The sequence below is a fragment of the Erythrolamprus reginae genome, chromosome 2 (genome assembly GCF_031021105.1).
Source record: "Erythrolamprus reginae isolate rEryReg1 chromosome 2, rEryReg1.hap1, whole genome shotgun sequence".
Lineage (NCBI taxonomy): Eukaryota > Metazoa > Chordata > Lepidosauria > Squamata > Dipsadidae > Erythrolamprus > Erythrolamprus reginae.
In genome coordinates, this window is record NC_091951.1 from 313,410,408 (window position 1) to 313,430,036 (window position 19,629).

At 37.6% G+C, this 19,629-nt stretch overlaps 1 protein-coding gene across 2 annotated transcripts in view; it reads left to right on the forward strand.

Annotated features, from left to right (window-relative positions):
- The window catches only part of FCHO2 (FCH and mu domain containing endocytic adaptor 2), a 75,313-nt gene that overhangs the window by 19,304 nt on the left and 36,380 nt on the right, over positions 1-19,629 (forward strand). For both annotated transcript variants that reach the window (XM_070743139.1, XM_070743138.1), the window contains exons 3-11: positions 2,587-2,661; positions 3,369-3,510; positions 4,273-4,425; positions 6,887-6,991; positions 7,298-7,396; positions 10,588-10,684; positions 17,393-17,437; positions 18,206-18,278; positions 19,027-19,051. In XM_070743139.1, coding sequence (XP_070599240.1) covers positions 2,587-2,661; positions 3,369-3,510; positions 4,273-4,425; positions 6,887-6,991; positions 7,298-7,396; positions 10,588-10,684; positions 17,393-17,437; positions 18,206-18,278; positions 19,027-19,051 — 814 coding nt within the window. The remainder of the gene's footprint in view (positions 1-2,586; positions 2,662-3,368; positions 3,511-4,272; positions 4,426-6,886; positions 6,992-7,297; positions 7,397-10,587; positions 10,685-17,392; positions 17,438-18,205; positions 18,279-19,026; positions 19,052-19,629) is intronic.

The following is a 19,629-nucleotide window of genomic DNA, read 5'->3' on the forward strand; positions in this document are numbered from 1 at the left end:
TTGCCAAAATTGAGACTAGCAGTAGGAGGGGAAGACAAAATCATTTTCTAGGGAAGCAATAAAGGAAGCAACCTACTCAATGGCATTTCATGCTAACTAATTCTTACGTGCTAAAAATTGAACCAGTTGTTGAGATCAAAGTCACATACAGGAAATAGTAACTGCAAATATTTGCTAAAGTGGGGTGTTTTTTAAAAAAAGTAGGCTACATTTTGGAGGGCATAGTGACTTTTGTTGGTTTTAGACAGGTAATCCACAACTTGCCACTGGTTGCTTAATGACCATTCAGAGTTACTGCAATCTTGGAAAGGTGTTTTGTGGCCTGTAAAACACTTCCGACCATTGTAGAACATGGGAAAAACCGTGGTATAGGGGAAAAAACTGTGAAGTATTTTTAATTAATATTTTTTAAAAACCATGGTATAGACTTTTCGCAAAGTTCGAACCCGCGAAAATTGAGGGAACACTCTAATTTCCAACATATAAATGATCAGATAGTTCGAATCTTATGATCACTTGTTTAGTGACCATTAAAAATTATGATGGGCCTGAACGCAGGGACTTGCAAGCTGCTCCTGAAGTTCCAACCATTGCAGCATGCTTATGTTCTGAAATTTGGGCACTTGACAGCATGTCTGCCTTTACGACTATGGGAACACAGAAAATGAAGGGGCTAGAAAGGCTCAGCAGTGCACAGATATCTTGCCTCCCTCACCCCCCATCCCCCAGCATAACAAAAAAAATTGGATTGTACTTAGAAAATTTCCATCTGCCAATTGCAGAAAGCAACTTGGATTTGCAATTGACAGATGGAAATTGATTTGCTTGGATATGCACATGTAATATGGCAGTGATGGCGAAACATTTTTGGTCTGCGTGCCAAAAGGGTATGTGTGTGTGAGCTAGCATGCATGCATGTGCCCACACCTCTTCCCTTTCCCCCACGCATGTACACACACACCATGCATGTGCACAATCCCTCCTGTCTCCACGCATGCGCACAGGCTTCACTGAAGCCTGGGATGTGAAAAAACAGCCAAAACAGAAGTTCAGAAAAAAAAGAACTTCCAGTTTGCCCATTGTGCTGTTGTTGTTGTTGTTGTTGTTTCACCCTGGGGGTTATTTATTTATTTATTTATTTATTTATTTATTTATTTATTTATTTCAAATTTATAAGCCGCCCCTCTCCTGACGGACACAGGGTGGCGCACAGCCATAAGATAATACAGAATTTTTAAAAGGAAGCTTCCCTGAACCCTCCGGAGTGCAAAAAACAGCACAACAGGCAAACCGGAAGTGCATTTTCTGAACTTCCAGTTTCTCCATTGGGCATTTTTTTGGGCAGTCTGGAGCTTCAGGAAAACTTCTCTGAAGCATCTGGAGGGCAAAATGGCCTGTGCTGGCCAGCCGAAAATCAGCTGGCCAGCCCATGCATGCACGCTGGAACTGACATAGGGCAACATCTTATGTGCCTTCTGATATGGCTCTGCATGCCACCTTGGCACGCATGCCATAGGTTCACCATCACAGTAATATGCCAATAGATTATGGCATGCTAGGTTCTTAGGAAGAACCCAGTGAGTATGAAGGTCAACACAAGCTAAAAAACTGGCAATTGTTGTGAACATAAAAAGAAGAAAAAGAATGTTATGTGAAGTCCAAGGTTGGCCTGACAGAATGAGAAAATCACAAAATAAAAAGATTTGCAAATAGAAGGACAATTGTAGCAAAGTCAATGCTAATAGTAATAGGTTCCTTAGATTCAATCCCAAAATATCTAAAGAATCTTTTGAATACTATCGGCAATAACAAAATCACCATCAGTCAATATAAGAGGCAGCTTTATTTGGAATAACTTACATTCTGCGATAATACCTTTAATAATAAATATCTGCCTATCCCAGGTCTTTGGGAGGAATTTGCTAGGTGGATAAAAATGCCAAATCCAGTCTAAATAATATGGCTGACTATGTAACCAACCATGATAATCCAAAATAAGCCTAATTTTATGAGGAAAAACCATGATGACATAATAACAGATATTAGAGGGGGGAAAACAGATTGGTGTTTTGTTTGCAAGCAAATAATTTTTTGAACATTCAAATTCTAGGACAAAGCTTTTTTTTCTTTATACATTTAAACAAAGAACTGAGGCTTTTTTTCATGGCCATGACAATATTCTAGCATGTTAGTACTTTGGAAATTTACAGTTGTTAAAATGTTGATCTCAATTTTTTTTCTTCCATTCAATTATGTATGATTCTTAGAGAATGTTTGGATAAGACCCTGCAGTTTTGTTGGTTTTTGCCAAAGTGATTTGTCATTGCCTCCTATCTAGAACTGAGAGAAAAAGTAAGTGGTCCAAGATTACTAGCTGAGTGTCGTCGGGTAGAACTAGAAGTCATGGTCTTTGAGTTTCTAGCTTTTATGCTTTAACCACTACACCAAACTACCTCTAACTGAGCTCAATTAAGATTTGAACTAATATAATTAGTGATTACTGTTTTAATTAATTATTCTAAAAACAGTATAGATTTTGTACTTTGTTGAGAAAACAAAACAAGGGTATTCTTTTTTTCTTAATAGGGCTACAATAGAGGAGGCCTATTCAAGGTCAATGACAAAGCTCGCCAAATCAGCAAGCAACTATTCACAAATTGGGTAAGTTGATGCAGTCTAATAGCAATACAGATCCGTATCCTGTTTTAATATCAGAAATAATTGCAAGGCCATTTGAAAGCATTGGGGTGGCTTTTCTGCTTTTCTCAATATATTCCCAATAAAATTTTGTAATTTCAATATTATATTTTAGTGGTTGTCTGAAACCTTAGAAGAAAGAGATCTACAAGTGCTAGAATTCTTGCTAGAAATACAATACATACTAAGTTCCACAAAGAAAAAAAAATCTGACTCTATTCTTGAGGTTGAACTAAACCTCATGAAGTTAACGGGATCTTGTTTTCCTCAACTCTGCTTGAAAACCTTTGAACATCAGTTCTACCATATCCCCAACAGACTGCTGAATTTAAGTCATGTAACTATTGTGGATTCTATTCTATAAATGTAAACACATTTTAAAAGCATGTGAATGATACTTTTTTCAGTTTAATAATACAATCAGATAATACAATTCAATTATGTTGAATTGCAGTAAGTATCTATGACAATTATACTTGACTCTTGAGAGTTAGATCCATCTCTAACCTTATTCACATTTAGATGGCTAACTAAGCACAATATTTGCATCTAGAATAATTAAACAGGAATCTTTTAAAAATACATGCTACACTGTAGGAAAAGTTTGCATAATATATTACCTTACTTTCACATGATTTTGGTATGGGACTATTGTTATTTTTACTTCTTAGGACATTTGCACCAGTCTGGGATGTTTTCAAATCATCAACCGAAAAGCTAGCATACTGTCATCTAGAACTTGTTAGGAAGCTGCAAGAACTAATAAAAGAAGTGCAAAAATATGGAGATGAACAAATGAAAGCTCATAAAAAGGTTATATTTATATTCTTAATTTTTCTTTAATTACACTGGGGAACAGCAATTTTGTTGTCTTAAATCAGTGACTTGTTTTTAACTAACTTTTGGCTTCTGGATCCAAAACTAACCACGGTTTTTGTCTATCATGTCAACTTTTTAAGCTGCAGGATACCTTCAAAAGTCATACAAATTGTGCATATAAAGAAAAGTAAAGTAAAAATGTACCAAATATACTGTTTACAAAGAATAATTTTATTCATACAAAAACTGTAATAGTTACTGCAAGTTAAATAGTTGGATTTTTATCGAAAGGTAATTATACATATTAAGGTAAAAAAAATTGCTTATAGCTTTTTCTGGAGTGTTTAATCTGTGGACATTCTCACTTGACGCTCCAACAATAGTCAGCCATCATATGTACATCCCATCTACCTTGATACTATGCCTCCATGACCTTCAAATCTTGGTGGAATTGCTCACCCTGCTGATCACTGACTGCACCAAGATTATCTGGGAAGTTAGCAAGATGGCTATGTAAAAAATGCAGTTTGATGCTCATGTTGCCTAATTAACTATATTATATATATAAGGTGTAGAGAAAAAACTTGATGTGGTAGAAGAAAACTAACTACAGTTTGGAAACCAGCATGCCTAATTAATTATAAAAAAGTTTAGAAATCAAACTCAACAAAAATTGTGTTACAAATTGTTCCCCAGTGTTATTTTATATAAAATAGTGAATTGGTAGGATTTTACACCTGTATTAATGTTTAATAGACTAAGGAAGAGGTTTCTGGGACTTTGGAAGCAGTTCAAAATTTTCAGAGTATTACCCAGGCACTGCAAAAAGCAAAAGAAAACTATAATTCAAAATGCGTGGAACAAGAACGTTTGAAAAAAGAAGGTGCAACACAGAGAGAAATAGACAAGGTAACTTTTTAAAGCCTTTCTTTTGTTTTTGCATTTTTCAGCTTGAAAAATTACATATAATTTTTCTAGGTGAGACAATATTAGTGATGTGTGAGATGTTGTATGGTTACTGGAATAATTGTACATTAGCAAACATTTAAGCGGAAATGTATCATTTTTGTTACTCTATTCCCCAAAAGGTAAAACATTGACTTAAACGTTGTATTGTGGTCTCCTGAAAATGTATACAGTGGAACCCCGACATAAGAGCTGCTCTACTTAAGAGCAACTCGAGATAAGAGCTGGGAGGGGAGAGATATTTTTGTTCTACTTACAAGCCCAAATTCGAGATACAAACGCCAAGGAGCTGTCTCCTGAAGCCAAACGCTAACTTCCGCGTTCGGCTTCAGGAGACAGCTGCGAAGCGGCGCGCGTGTTTTAAAAGGTTGCAGCCGGCCTGGGGGGCTCGGGGGGGGTGCTTGCAGCTTTCTTTCTTGCTCTTTTTCTTTCTCTCTTTTACCTTCCCTTCCTCTATTTCTTCTTTTCTTTCTCCTTCCCACCTTCTTCCCTCCCTCTCTCCCTTCACTCATTCCTCTCTTACTCTCCCCTTTCATAAGTTTCCTTGCTTCCTTCCTCTGTTCCTGTCCCTTCCCCCTTTCTTTCTTTCTTTCTTTCTTTCTTTCTTTCTTTCTTGCTCTTTTTCTTTCTCTCTTTTACCTTCCCTTCCTCTATTTCTTCTTTTCTTTCTCCTTCCCACCTTCTTCCCTCCCTCCCTCCCTTCACTCATTCCTCTCTTACTCTCCCCTTTCATAAGTTTCCTTGCTTCCTTCCTCTGTTCCTGTCCCTTCCCTCTTTCCTTCCTTCCTTCCCACCCTCCGTCCATTCATTCACCCATTCCTCTCTTGATCGCTTAAAGCCGGTCCCTGGTGCAAAAAGGGTTGGGGACCTCTGTCCTACAGGATTGGGTGGCAGAGAAGTTGAACATATGTAAATTTAAAAGTTTAAGAAAGTTTACAAGTTAAGTGAAAGAAACTTCATTATTCATTTATATGTACATGTACATTTCTTCATTAAAAACATGTCTTTCTGCATAATTTAGACTAACTTTGTGAGTTTTTTGAGGGCTGGAACCAATTAAAATTATTTACATTAATTCCTATGGGGAAAAGTCGTTCGAGATAAGAGCTGCTCGACTTAAGAGCCCAGGTCCGGAACGAATTAAACTCGTATCTCGAGGTACCACTGTACTATCAATTCTCGTGACTGTATAAGTCAAATGACTTAAAATAGTCAGTATTTCATAATCTGAATTTCAAAAAAAACCAAACCAAACCCCAAAATTGTTCAGCTTTGATAAATTTTAGAAATGCTTTTTTAAAAAAATTCAGGGCCATTATTGATCTGAAATCCAAAAAAGGAACAGAAGTTATTTCACTTTGAGTACTCTACTTATATTTCTCCTAAACTGTGTGGCTGTTTTATTTCTGTTTGAGATTACAGATTTTTAATGAGAATAAAAAAAATTGATTGAACAATCATTTTCTCACATATGTTATAATAAAACTGTTATGTAGGCTGTTACAGGGGGAAAAAGTTGTTTTATATATTTTATTCAAACATTAGATGTTTTGTTATGTATGGTAAGAATTGATATTTACTTTGAGAGACAATGAATACATGTAAGGAAAGGTAAAGGTTGCTTGAACTCAAATGTGTTTTTCTTGGTAATAGTAGAGAATTGCTTGTCACTGCCTTCTTCCAGAATGTTTTTTTGTTTTTACCTACCGGGGCAGTGGTGGGCTGTGGCCGATTCAGGCGCACTGGTAGTTCCGACCAGCGGCTGAGCCCACCTACCCATCCTGGCATTATCATGTCCTATATCCATGATGGCAAACCTATGGCAGGTGTGCCAGAGGTGTCGCACGGCGCCCTTTCTGATGGCATGTGAGCCATCGCCCCAGTTCAGCTCTGCTGTGGAAGCATGGATGCCTCCCGCCAGCCAGTTGGTCTTTTGGTCTCTGCCATACATGCGCCGGGAGGCATACAACAGGCCATGTGTGCAAGAGCAAGGAGTAGGGGCCCGACCCATGTGTGTGAGGCCACACACATGTGGAGAGTGTGTGTAGGTTCCCCACATGCACATGCTAGGGGCAGGGCACATTCGCAGGGGGTGCATGTGCATACACAGGAGACCGCACATGCATTGCATTTTGGGTGTTCAGATGCAGGTGCACTTGGAAAAGGTTAGCCATTACTGTCCTGTATAATTGCCGGGTTTTTGATGCCATGTGTGCTCACATTTTCAGTTCTGGGCAAGCCAGTTGTTACAGCATGTGACATCTACCTCTGTTCCAGAGTAATCTATAATTCTGGGATCCCTATGCAGTAGCAAGAACTCTCAACCAATCCTGGCTAATTCTGTTTCCAAAATTAGCCGGGACTAAATTTACAGTAAAATATCTTCTTCCTCTGATTTATTTAGGCGGCAGTAAAATCCAAGAAAGCTACTGAAATGTATAAATTATATGTAGAAAAATATGCTGCAGCAAAATCTGAATTTGAACAAAAGATGAATGAAACTTCCAAGGTAAGCTTTATCTCCACTTTGTTAAATTTATAGTTATCATGATGTAAATTCACTGAACCAAAATGTCTATTTCAAGCATATCTAAATCTGAACCCTCCCTATTATTGATTAAATACAAAATCCAGGTTGAATAAAAACTATTTGTAATTGGGTTTCAGGAGAAATGTTTGCACGTAAATCCTAGTCCCGGGGACATTTTTATATCTGGGCAAGTTGTTCTGTATATGTATTAATGTTCTTTTTGAGAAGAATTGTTGAAATAAACCTTTTTCATTAGCATTAAATTGAAATCTTTTTATATTATAGAAATTTCAAGATATTGAAGAAATGCATCTCTTCCATATGAAAGAGATTATAGAATGTTTTTCAAGTACAATAAATGAAATTCATTTACAGATTGGAGAGGTGAGTCATTGATTGTGTTTCATTAATCATATTCTGAATTGAAGAGTCTTTTATTTCTGAACTGTACTTAATATTTGTTTGAAATGATTTAGGAAGATTAAATGGGAGAACTGTAATGCAATTTTTAAATATTGCATTATAATTATAAATATTGTATTATATTTTTATCATTCAATGTACAGATATTTTAAATTTAAATATTTTTGTATCTAGAATAAGAAGAAAAAAGTTTACAAATGGAGCAAAATATTTTATCAATAAATAATAGTAAAATGTGAATAATGCATTTTTCTCAAAGGCATAATTAAATTGTTATATTTTTGGTTGTTTGCAATACTAGTGATTGCTTCTTGATTATATTTAGAGAACATCTGAGACAGAAGCCAGTGTGTGATTCTTTCCTTTGGATCACTGGGAAATTTTCTATCTATAAGTGTAATTATGGCATAACATAAACTTTCATCATACAATCATTCAAACATGGTAAATGAAGCTGCTGCCTCTTATTAATTATAACACTACAGTGGCAAATAAGCAAAAACATATTTAAACCATATCTAGTTAGCTACCATATTTTTGAAGTATAAGACACACCTTTTTCCTCCCTAAAAGAGGCTGAAAATTTGGGTACCTCTTTTACTTCTAATGTAGCTTTTTTGAAGCTCCCCCCCCCCCCCCTCTAAAGAAGGTTTTCTCCAGTCCTAAGTCTTTGCAGGCTTGTTTTCATTCCTACTACAGTACATCTGAAAAAGGTTTTTTAGCCCTAACAATCTTTCTGGCTTGCAGCATTTATTTTTATTCCTAACTCCTTCTGAAGCAGATTTTCCTGCCCTAAGTCTTTATAGCCTTGTTTTCTTACTCCATCTGAAAAAGGCTTTTTCAGCCCTTACCATAATTATAAAATAATGTGTTGAAGCTGAACAGACTAAGAACACTAGCCAGATGAATACAGTGATCCCTCAATTTTCGCGGCTTCAAACTTCGCGAAACGCTATACCACGGTTTTTCAAAAAATATTAATTAAAAAATACTCCACGGGTTTTTTTCGATACCACGGTTTTTCCCACCCGATGACGTCATACGTCATCACCAAGAGTCACTTCCCTGTCTCTTTCTCTTTCTTTCCTGTCATTCTCTGCTTCAATCATTTTCTCATTTCTCTTTCCCCCCCCTTTTTTCTATCATTTCTCTCTCTCTTCCTTCCACTCTTCTCTCTCTCTCTTTCTTCCTCTCTCTCACTCTCTTCCTCCCTCTCTCATCTCTTTCTTTCTTTCCTTCTCTCTTTTTCTCTATCTCTCCCCCTCTTGCTCTCTCTCTTTTTCTCACTTTCCCTCTCTTGTTTTCTTTCTCTCACTCTTTCTCTCTTGCTATCTCTTGCTCTCCCCCCTCTTTCTCTCTCACTCTCTTTCTCACTTTCTCTGCCCGCCCGCCCGCCCGGAACATTCAAAATAAGAAAACCCTTCGCTCTGTTCCGGGCGGGCGCTCAGGCAGGGAGATGGGAAGAGCGCACGCCGGCCCGTGCACCCACCAGCCTCTGGAGAATGCCTGTCCCGCCTCTCTTGCAGCAGAGGAGAAAGAGAGGTGGAGCGGGCGGCGAGTGGGCGGGTGAGCGGTGGGTGAGCGGGCGGGGCGAACGGTGGGCGAGCGGCGAGCGAGCGGCCGTGCAAACGGCGGGTGGCCGGGCGAACGGCGGGTGAGCGGGGCGAACGACAGGCGAACGGTGGGTGGCCGGGCGAATGACAGGCGAACGGCGGGTGGCCGAGCGAATGGCGGGCGAACGGCGGGCGAACGGCGGGTGGGCGGGCGAGCGGGCGGGCGAGCGGCGGGTGGGCGAGCGGGGCGAACGGCGGGTGGGCGGGCGGGCGAACGGCGGGTGGGCGGCCGGGCGAACGGCGGGTGGGCAGGCGAACGGGCGAGCGGTGAGCGAGCAGCCGGGCGAGCGGCGGGTGGCTGGGTGAACGACGGGCGAACGGCGGGCGGGCAGGCGGGGCGAGCGGCGAACGGTGGGAGGGTGGGCGAATGGCAGACGGGCGGGTGCCTACAGGGAACGGTGGCCGCCAGCGCTGCTGCAGGATGACCTGTGTCCGAAGAAAGCCGGTGAGAGGAGTGGATCGGGCGGTAGCGGCGAGGACACCGGAGGCGCTGGGGGGGGCGGGGACAGCCGACATTCAAAGCAATCTTTGTCGGCTTCCCACTTTCATCGCTCCCTGCCCTAATTTCAAGCCCGGCTCCTTGTGCTGCCTTGAAAAAGGGTGCGTGGGGGTAGTTTTTGGCTGTCCATAGCCAAAAATGGTGTTTTTACTTCCGCACCGCTACTTCGCGTAAAATCGACTTTCGCGGGAGGTCTTGGAACGTAACCCCCGCGAAAATCGAGGGAACACTGTACCTGGTAGGTAGATTTTTTCCCTATTTTCTCTCATCTCAAAAAAGTGTCTTATACTCTGAAAAATACAGTAAATTAACCTTTCTAAATACTTGCGCCAAAATATTACTTCTATCAAATACACTATAACATTTTTAGAATTCTTAGAAGATTTCCATATCAAGGGAAAGGTTTTCAATTATATAAAATATTCAAGAATACTTACAGAAATTGGAAAATGTAGACTTCCACAAAAGAAGAAATCAAAAAGGTGTATAAAGATGAAAAGATAAATATCAACTGGAAAACAACATGTTTGAATTAAATTAAACAGCAAGGATACAGAAAAAGATACAAAATGAAGGCCATCTCTAAGAGTTAGAAGAGAAAACAAAAGTTAATGATCAAAAGAAAAATAATATATTTTTTAAAAAATAGAGAATGTAGTTGCCTGGCTCTGTCTTTTACAGAGGCTGCAAGAAACTGAAGGCAAAATACCATAAATTCAGAATATTTGCAGAGACCATTTCTCTGAATAAATCCTTCATATTTGATTACTATGACCTTTTAGCTTGCCTGGGCTGCATTGAATGAAGAAGAACTGTCTTGGGCTGCATAAAAATACTGTATATATAATTACTGTATCTAAATAACATTTCCTTTGTTTTTATATTCATTATTATCTTGTGGGGTCCCTTTACTAGCTGTCTAGAGCTGCATGCAACCCATGGTCCGTGGGTTGGACATAAAGCCTTTTTCTTTCATCTTTAAATTTCTGCCATGTTAAAATTGTTCAATAATCTTCAGCTGAACTATTTTTCCCTGAAAGGTCCATGAAGAATTTAGAAAAAACATGGCAAACACAACAGTTGAAAGTCTGATACAAAAGTTTGCTGAATTAAAAGGCACAGGCAAAGACAGACCTGGTGAGTCTTTGTTGGGTTGGGTTTTTTTAACATATACTGGTTACAGATGTACAATAGAAATCTGTTCAATGGTTATATTGATTATATTTGTTAGTTTCTTAAACCTTGACGGTTGCTGATGTTATATGGTTTTTATGTTGATTCATTCAAGCAGGCTGGTGGCCTAGTGGTGAAGACCACTTGTGTCCCACTCAGAAGGATGAGAGTTCAATCCCAGTTAGTGTTAGATGTTTCTCTCCTAGGACGCAAACAAATAATGTCTGCTTGTAAACTCCATGTGATTGTCGAAAAGCACATCTGGCTAGTAAATGCTCAGCTCCATACATTCATCCTGACTCTACACAAAAATAGGGACTACTGGGTCATTAAAAGGGAGTTTTGTTCATTAGGTCATTCTTTTGATTGACAATTCATTCATTCAGTCATTCATTCATAAGAAGAAGGGCGGCATAAAAATTGAATAAATAAAATGAATAAATAAATTCATGACCTACATGAGTAGTTGACTCATGGTGACTACCTGGGCTAATCCTTACAGTTTACTTGGCAAAATTTTGGAAGTGATTTGCCTTTGTCGTCTTAGGGCTAAGAGAAAGTGACTGGCCCAAAGTTACCTTGGTGGCTTTGGGCCGAGGATGGAACCAGAACTCCCAATTGCTCTGTTTTTAGCTTGGTGTCTTAACCACTCCACCAAACTAACTGATTTATGTAATGTTTAAGTGTTGTAAGCCATTGAGAGTCATGTATTTCAGATGGGCAGCCGTATAAATTTAATGAACATTTTTTGCATGTATATAATTCTATTTAAAAATAAAATTGGCTATAATTTAGGGATTGCTAAACTGTTAAAATTAATTTTAGTAAACAGTTGCACTTGATATTTTTTACACTGACAATCCTCCTTTAATTCAATTTACCTTAAATGAAATTGGCTCAATCTTAAAAATAACTTTTAATGTACCTACCTATATCCAGGCCAGATGAAACTAACATTTACATTTAATTTAAAAATCCACCTTATGTTTTTTTTTAATTTAAACATTTTCTTGAGTCTGGAAATTAATGAGTTCCTAGATTTTATTGTGTAAAAAAAATAGACTCAAAAGTATGCCTGCCTTCCTTCCTTCCTTCCTTCCTTCCTTCCTTCCTTCCTTCCTTCCTTCCTTCCTTCCTTCCTCACATAAGATAGCATATAATCTTAAAGATGTTACTTGATTTGATTCAATAAAGTAATTCAGATAGCCTTCAATTATTTGGTCCTCTACTTCAGGGAAAGATGTTTTTCAACTATCTTGGTCCAGATATTTGTAAGCTCGTCAATTATGGGATTCTGCCTGCCATGTGCAGAGAAGCAATCCAACATTTTTAGCATGCACTGGCACATGCTGTGAGATTGTTTATGGTGCTTAGCAGAGCTGTCTATTGCAGAAGACCTTCAGTATGGAGTTTTTAGCAGGCTGTCAGAGGCAAGTAGTACTCGTCTGTGGCATTTTCCAATCAAAGCTTCTCTCTGAAGCAACTTTAGCTTCAGTTCAGTTGAGGGCAGAACTGAAGGCAATACAGTAGCGTGAATCTGCCCAGCCCAGAAGTCCTTTGGCACTGCTGTGGAAGAAGAGTCCTCTCAGGCTACTCCCATGGTACAACCCTAAGAGGAAAATAGCTGAGGGTTTTCCAAAGCAGAGCAGGGGAAAACAACATGGTTACTCTTAAAAACTCCATATAAATATATAAAATACTTTGCCAGTTAACTTATTATTGATTGTCAAAGTTAGTCAAAGCTAGTGTAAGTTTAATAAAAATATGTCCCTAACATACACACACATTGTATACACACACACACACACGCACACACACACACACTGTTGGGGCTGAATACATTGAATTCTTATCGTCCAAATAGAAATACAGGTAGTCCTTATGTTACAACAGTAATGGAGTCTGCCCATCATGATCATCAGTCATGACAGTTATAAATCATGCTATCCACATAATTGGCTCAATTTTACGACCTTTTTGCTGACAATCTTAAAGTGAACCTGTTGCTCGCTATTTTGTCCCATGATTGCAGGACACAGCAAACAACTATAATTGCAGTCTGGTTGCCAAATATCTAACATGCAATCACTTGACTGGGGAAGTGGGGAGGGGCGGCCATCAGAATTTCGGAACTCGGTCGTAAGTAGGCTGAGTTTAGGCTTAGGTTAAATTTATTTACTGTATTTATTTATTTAAATTTATAAGCCACCCAACTCCTTCTGGACTCGGTGTCGTATAACGAATAAAAACAATATAAAACAATTAAAACCATAGAAATCAAGAACATTCATATCTTGGCCAGATGGTAATCCCTTACTTAATGGTCCCAGGACTGTTTTTACATCCGTCTGGAAGGCCAGTGGTGTGGGAGCGGTGCGCACCTCCGGTGGCAGTTAGTTCCAGAGAGCTGATGCCACCACAGCGAAGGCCTTCCCATATTGCCCCGCCAACCGATACTGTCTAGTTGACAGGACCTGGAGAAGGCCAACCCTGTGAGCCCTAATCGGCCACTGGGAGATATGTGGCAGTAGTCAGTCACGCAAATAATCTGGCCCTAAGCCATTTAGAGTTTTATAGGTGATAACTAACACCTTAAATTGCGTCCGGAGACCGATTGGGAGCCAGTGCCTCTTTCAGAGTGTTGGTGTTGCGGATGTACCTAGGTACACCATAATATCTTGTGCAGCTACATTCTGGAACAGTTGTAGTTTCCGAACGCTTTTCAAGGGTAGCCCCATGTAGAACATGTTGCAGTAATCGAGCCGTAAGGACAGTGACTTTGACTGTGAGTGGAGACTCCTGATCCAAATAGGGCCGCAACTGGTGCACTAGGTGAACCTGTGCAAAGGTCCCCCTTAATGACTGGTCTAATAAGACGAGTCTACGGAGAGGGGCGGCATACAAATCCAATAAATTATTATTATTATTATTATTATTATTATTATTATTATTAATAATAATAATAATAATAATTAATGGAGAGTGTTTCAAAATCAGTAGGTATTAAGAAACACTGGGTGTGGTGATATGGGATGGGGGGGCTTCTTTATTTTGAAGCTGGCAGCTAGAAGGGGCGGCATACAAACCTAATAAATTCAATTCAATTAAATAAATGAAATGCTAATGGACTGATCCAATTTCATCTTAAATTCAATTTCTTAGAGTGGGGGATGTATAGAATAAAACATATTTTTAATAAGACATATTTTCTCATCTAAAGCGCATTAGAGAAGGCTGAACTGGTGGAAGGAAAAGACCCACATTAATATATTAAAAATAATAGTGAGCAATAAAAGAATATCTGATCAGCTGTTTAGTGAATAGTGCTGCAGCTATGATGAAGGTAGCAATGTTGATGAAGCCTTGAGATGTTAGAGGCACCTGTTGGTATAGGATCTTTTAAGACAAAGGTACTGGGAAAACTAGACTCTGATAGTGACATTTTGTCCTAGTGGCGACATTTGACAGCAGTAGATTTGTTGAATTAAAAAATATATAATCCACAAGCCACACAAGAGTGTTTAGTTGGCTGTGTGTTGTGAAAATCTGAATTAGAGTATTCTATTTTGCTCAAGTTCAGTGCTTGTTTTTACTGGAAAAATATTTCTGTTAATTCACAGAAGTATTTTTGCAACATATTGACTAATACAACTCCTAAGTTCTCTGAAACTTTTTTTGTGGATACAACCCTTTTTTAATTAAATAATTATATAAAATTAACATGACTTTTTAGGTTTCTAAAATAGTGAAAACTAGTATCTTGGTTTTCTTAGGATCTTTTCCAAAAGGAAAAGTCTACAGAAACGTTAACAAATTTACGATATTGTTAGAACCTTTGTCTTTTTATAAATTATTAAATATTTTACAATAAATGATATTGTTCATGTGCTAACTTTTTCAATAACTAATAGTATAGTGGTTATGTGAACAATATACATTAAGAAGTGGTTTTGGTTTTTATTTAGAATATTTCTTTTTGTTAACTTCAGTTTTCAGTATTGGTATTGAATGTTAAATATGAAGTGGCATGAGGAGTTAGTAACAGAAAGATTGTGTATGTGTTTATAATGCAAAATTAACCTTTGTGATTGAGCTTTTACATCTAAACACTAGGAACAGTCATTTGTTTTGACAGCAAAATTAATTGAGACTAAAACAGTTGAAATTCCACTTGTATCAAGCTGTTCATTAGGAATTGCACTCTGGCTTTAGTGCTGTCAAAAAAATAACTTGTTCGACTATGATTAAATAGCAGAATGATGGTCGGTCCATTGCATTTGAGAAAGAGATTGAATAAACTTTCTACTGCAGAAACAATTCAAAAGTGACATGTTGCAAGAGGGATAGAATATGCATTGATTTCCAGCTGAGCTGTCAACTGGCACTGAGCCAGACACGCAAAGCTTTGCGGTTTTGAAGCAGCATGTGAGGCATATGTAGTTTTGAGAAAATTGTCCTCCTTTCATGCATGACTTCCTACTAGGAGATGGGGGCAGGGCAGAGAATCTTTTGTTTTACTCTAAAACCAGCCCTTCAGTTTTCTTACATGTATGAAGAAGTGGTTTAGTACTTCTATTGCTTTTAAGTAGGCGTTGCTTTTGAAAATAGTCCTACAGGTTGATATTTGCTAAATGTATTTCACTTTGATTTGTGATTGTTTAGCAAGCCTAAAGTTTTTTTCTATTATTGATGCATTTTAAAGAATATTCAAGAACGGTTCACCAATTATTTTCTTTCTTTTTCTATTTACATATTTGCTACATGTTCTAACTGGTCTAATTTGAACTGAGTATTTCAATTATATCAGTTGACCTGTCATGACCCCATTCTCAAACCAAACTGTTTCAGAGCTGTTACTGATTAAGTGACAGATGACTTATGAGATCTGTGAATTTTCAAGTCTTCTTATTGTTCCTAGTGCTGAACATTTTTGTTGTAAAACAAGACATACCATAAGAACCTCAAAATAGGGTTGGTTCTGTTCCCATATTTAAAATAATTAGAAGGTTCCTATTTAGATGGATGGTGATAGTAATCATGATGGGTCAGTGACTTAATTTGTATTTGTTTATCCATTTAAAAAGCTATATTATACTGTAGCCATTTAATTTTCACCACTTAAATTACAAACCTGCTTTTGTTTATACATAGGATTGAATTTAATGCATACAGACTTCAACTGGGGAATCAGTTTGGAGTTGTGTAAATTTATCTAAGCGTTCAATAGATGGCAGCATGCGGCCAAACTTGTCTCTTCTTGGAAGCTAAGTAGGGTCTGTGGTTAGTACTTGAATGGAAGTCTTCCAAGGAATTGGTAGTTGTAGACAACTTGGAAATAGGAAGAACATTCAGAAGAATATGGTATCCTTAGTATTAACACAAAAAACAACACTGATCTGTCTATGAGTCACCAGTTATCAAGCTCAGTTTGAAGAGTGTCTATATCTTTTAAAATCTTTACAGAGTTATGTATTCAATTACTGTTGTCAGCAGCCTAGCTATCTTAATTCTTTCAAAAAATTAAATATACAGTATTGTATAATATTTTTACAGATATGTATGTCATCCATAATTGTTATAATTGCAGGGTGATATGATTATAGTATAATTATAATAATTATAATTATACTTTTCTGTTGATTCAATGAAGTGAATTCTGGGGCTTCTCATAAATACAAGCAGGAAAAAAATTCTTCAGAAGGATCAGTGGTGATCTTGGCCTTATAAAATACCATTTCTATGGTAGTGGATTGAACATGGAGAAGTCTCCAAATTTGATGAGTTCCCCCTCTACTCATATCTAAATCATATCTAAATCATTGATGGAGAATACTGGGCCTAGGATAGAGCCCCGGAGTAATCTACTACATTTTTTAATCCATATAGTTGCAGTTCCATTGAGGACTATACACATATTGAGTGCAGTTGGTCAGCCAATTACAAATCTATCTGGTGGTGATGCTGCCTAATCCACATTTTTCTATCTAGTAGATTTTGGTCCATTGTATCAAAAGTCTTACTGAAGTCCAAGTAAATTATATTGACAGCATTTTTCTTATACACTAATGTTGTCATTTTGTCAAAGAATGCAATAATATTTGTCTGGCATGATCTGTTTTTGATAAACCCGTGTTGGCTTTTGGTTTTGCCTTTGGTTTTATTGAATTAGAAAAAATGCTGTCGATATAATTTACTGGGATTATTAAGTGCTCACAGATTCATTGCTAGATTATCTTTTCCAGAATCTTCCCAGGTATTGATGTAAGACTGATAGGTCTGTAGTTTCCAGGATCCATCCCCACCCCCAATTCCCTGGTACAAAAGTTTTGGAAATGGGAACTAAATTTTAAGTTAATACATGTCTCCCAACTCTGTTATTCTGTTCTGTTATTATCAAGATCTGGCTCATGCAGTCTCTGAGATTTTCCCAGATTTTTGGTCTATCTGTAACCTTGACACGAGACTCATGTGTTTATCTGTCTATGTATGCGCACACATATACAGGTGCTGTTTTTGGTCCTTAAATACCGGTATGTCTTTATTGCAAACGGGAATTCCTCTTCAAGGTAGCTATGTGAATATCACTATGCTATTTTGCATCTTATAGACAAGCAATATACCACTGCATAACACAAAAGAAATAAAGAGTAATGTTTTTTTTCTTGTTTTCAGGACTGATTGAATTTGAAGAATGTAATACAGCCAGTGCAGTTGAGGGTAAGCTTTTCTGCATTGTAAAAATGATGTAAAACATCCAATATAGGGTTTTTTTGGTAATCATTAGGATTAATCTATGTTAAAATATTAAGTGAAATACCTGAAGATGAACATATCATGTCTGTTTTGATTCAACAGGAGCAGTTGCTTTATATAGCCACGGATTGCTTTATATAGTCATATGAGAAGCAACAAAAATATTCTTTTAATTATTATTTTTATAAATAAGAAGCAAACAGCTTCTCAGCATTCCCATAAGTATCTTCAATTTTTAATTAATTAATTTTTTGGCATCTGTTCTTTTCCCATTTCCAAATAAATACAGAACACTTATTAATTGTATTCCCTGGCTCTCCAGAGAATTATCTGCAAAAATTACCTACAATTTTTTCAGCATCTTGAGATTCTCTGGTGATTTATTATTGACTTACAAAATATGTAGTTTTTAAAAAAATATCTTAGGTTGCAAATCCATCTTTGCATCATTTATTCTACTTGAAATTCTATGGGCTCATGGCAAACTCAATGTTTGAGTACCCTGCATATAAGCAGTAATCTTGATTCAGAGCCATGCTTAAGAATAAAAACATTAAATTTTAATGGACTAAGTAGTCCAGTGTATAAGTATTCCAATTTATTGGCAATGCTGATGTAATGACATATGGCATCAAATGAATTATCTTCATATTTGCTACATGTATGTATTATTTCAAGGTATGCTGAATACTGTAGTATACTTTCTATCTAATAATAATAATTTACTTGCAGGAATAAAGCCAAGTAAAAGAAAGCTTTTTGGATTGTCAGGGATTATTAAGAAGGAAAAAGATCCAGAATTTGTGTAAGTACCGTATTTTTCAGATTATAACATGCTTTGGACTATACGACGCATCTAGCTTTTGGGGAAAATTTGTTTTATCTTAAGTTTTAGTCATAACTCTATGTAATAGGCATCTCTCAGGACGGTATTACACTCCAGTCTCTTTTTTGTATTAGTGTGCCGTTTTAAACTAAGTGTCAGTGCCAGTATCGTATTTTCAACAATAAAAGAAGAATATATGCTTTCCAAGCAATGTATGATTAATCCACATGCCATTTGAATAACACTTTATCCTATATAAAATGAAAGATTGATCAACTGTATATATTTTAAGTATCTTTTACCATTTTCTTAAACATTGCTACTAAATAGTTTTTTAAAATGTGACATTAAAATTATGGAATTCACTTGTCCAAGAGCTCCTATCCACTTAGAACATAGAATAATAGGAAAGGAACAATGTTAATATCAGCAAGACTTCAAATCCTCTCATAATTCATTACCAGATTATTTATATTTGTATCTATTACATTAAGCATACATATACAGTATATATGTAATTTTAAGAATTTTGACAAACTGACAGTCTAAACATTTTCATGACTAAATAAAATATACACTCATTAATTTCAAAGATGATAGTAAGAGGTTATGAATATATCAAACTAAAGTTTAACAATTCATATATTTTGAATATATAGATTATATGTTATGTTAATTGCTATGATAACAACAATTATCTGATTTATTGTTGTGCTTTTTTTTACAGAGAATGTCCAGATGCAGATTCAGTAGTAAGTATATATGAAGAGTTTGTGTGTGCGTGTGTATGTGTGTGTGTGTATGAATGAAGTCAATGGAGATTTTCAGTCATCCAGGTCATGGTTGTCCCATAGGTGCTTTTTCGAGAGGCAGATGGACTTTCTGGTTTTTCTTTGAAGACATTTCACTTCTCATCCAAGAAGCTTCTCTAGAGCAAAACATCTTCCCCCAAAAAACCCCTAGAAAGTCCAGCTGCCTGTTGAAAAAGCACTTTTGGTATACAGTGATCCCTCGATTATCGCGAGGGTTTCGTTCCAAGACCCCTCGCGATAATCGATTTTTCGCGATATAGTAGTGCGGAAGTAAAAACACCATCTGCGCATGCGCGCCCCTTTTTCCATGGCCACGCATGCGCAGATGGTGTTTTTACTTCCGCACCTGGGAAGACCCAGGGAAGATTCCTTCCGCCACCCAGCAGCTGATCTGCTCGGCAGCGCCGCAGCAGCGAGGAGCCGAAGATCCAGGTTTCCCCTTTGCGTGGGCGGCGGGGAAGACCCAGGGAAGGTTCCTTCGGCCGCCCAGCAGCTGATCTGCTCGGCAGCGCCGCAGC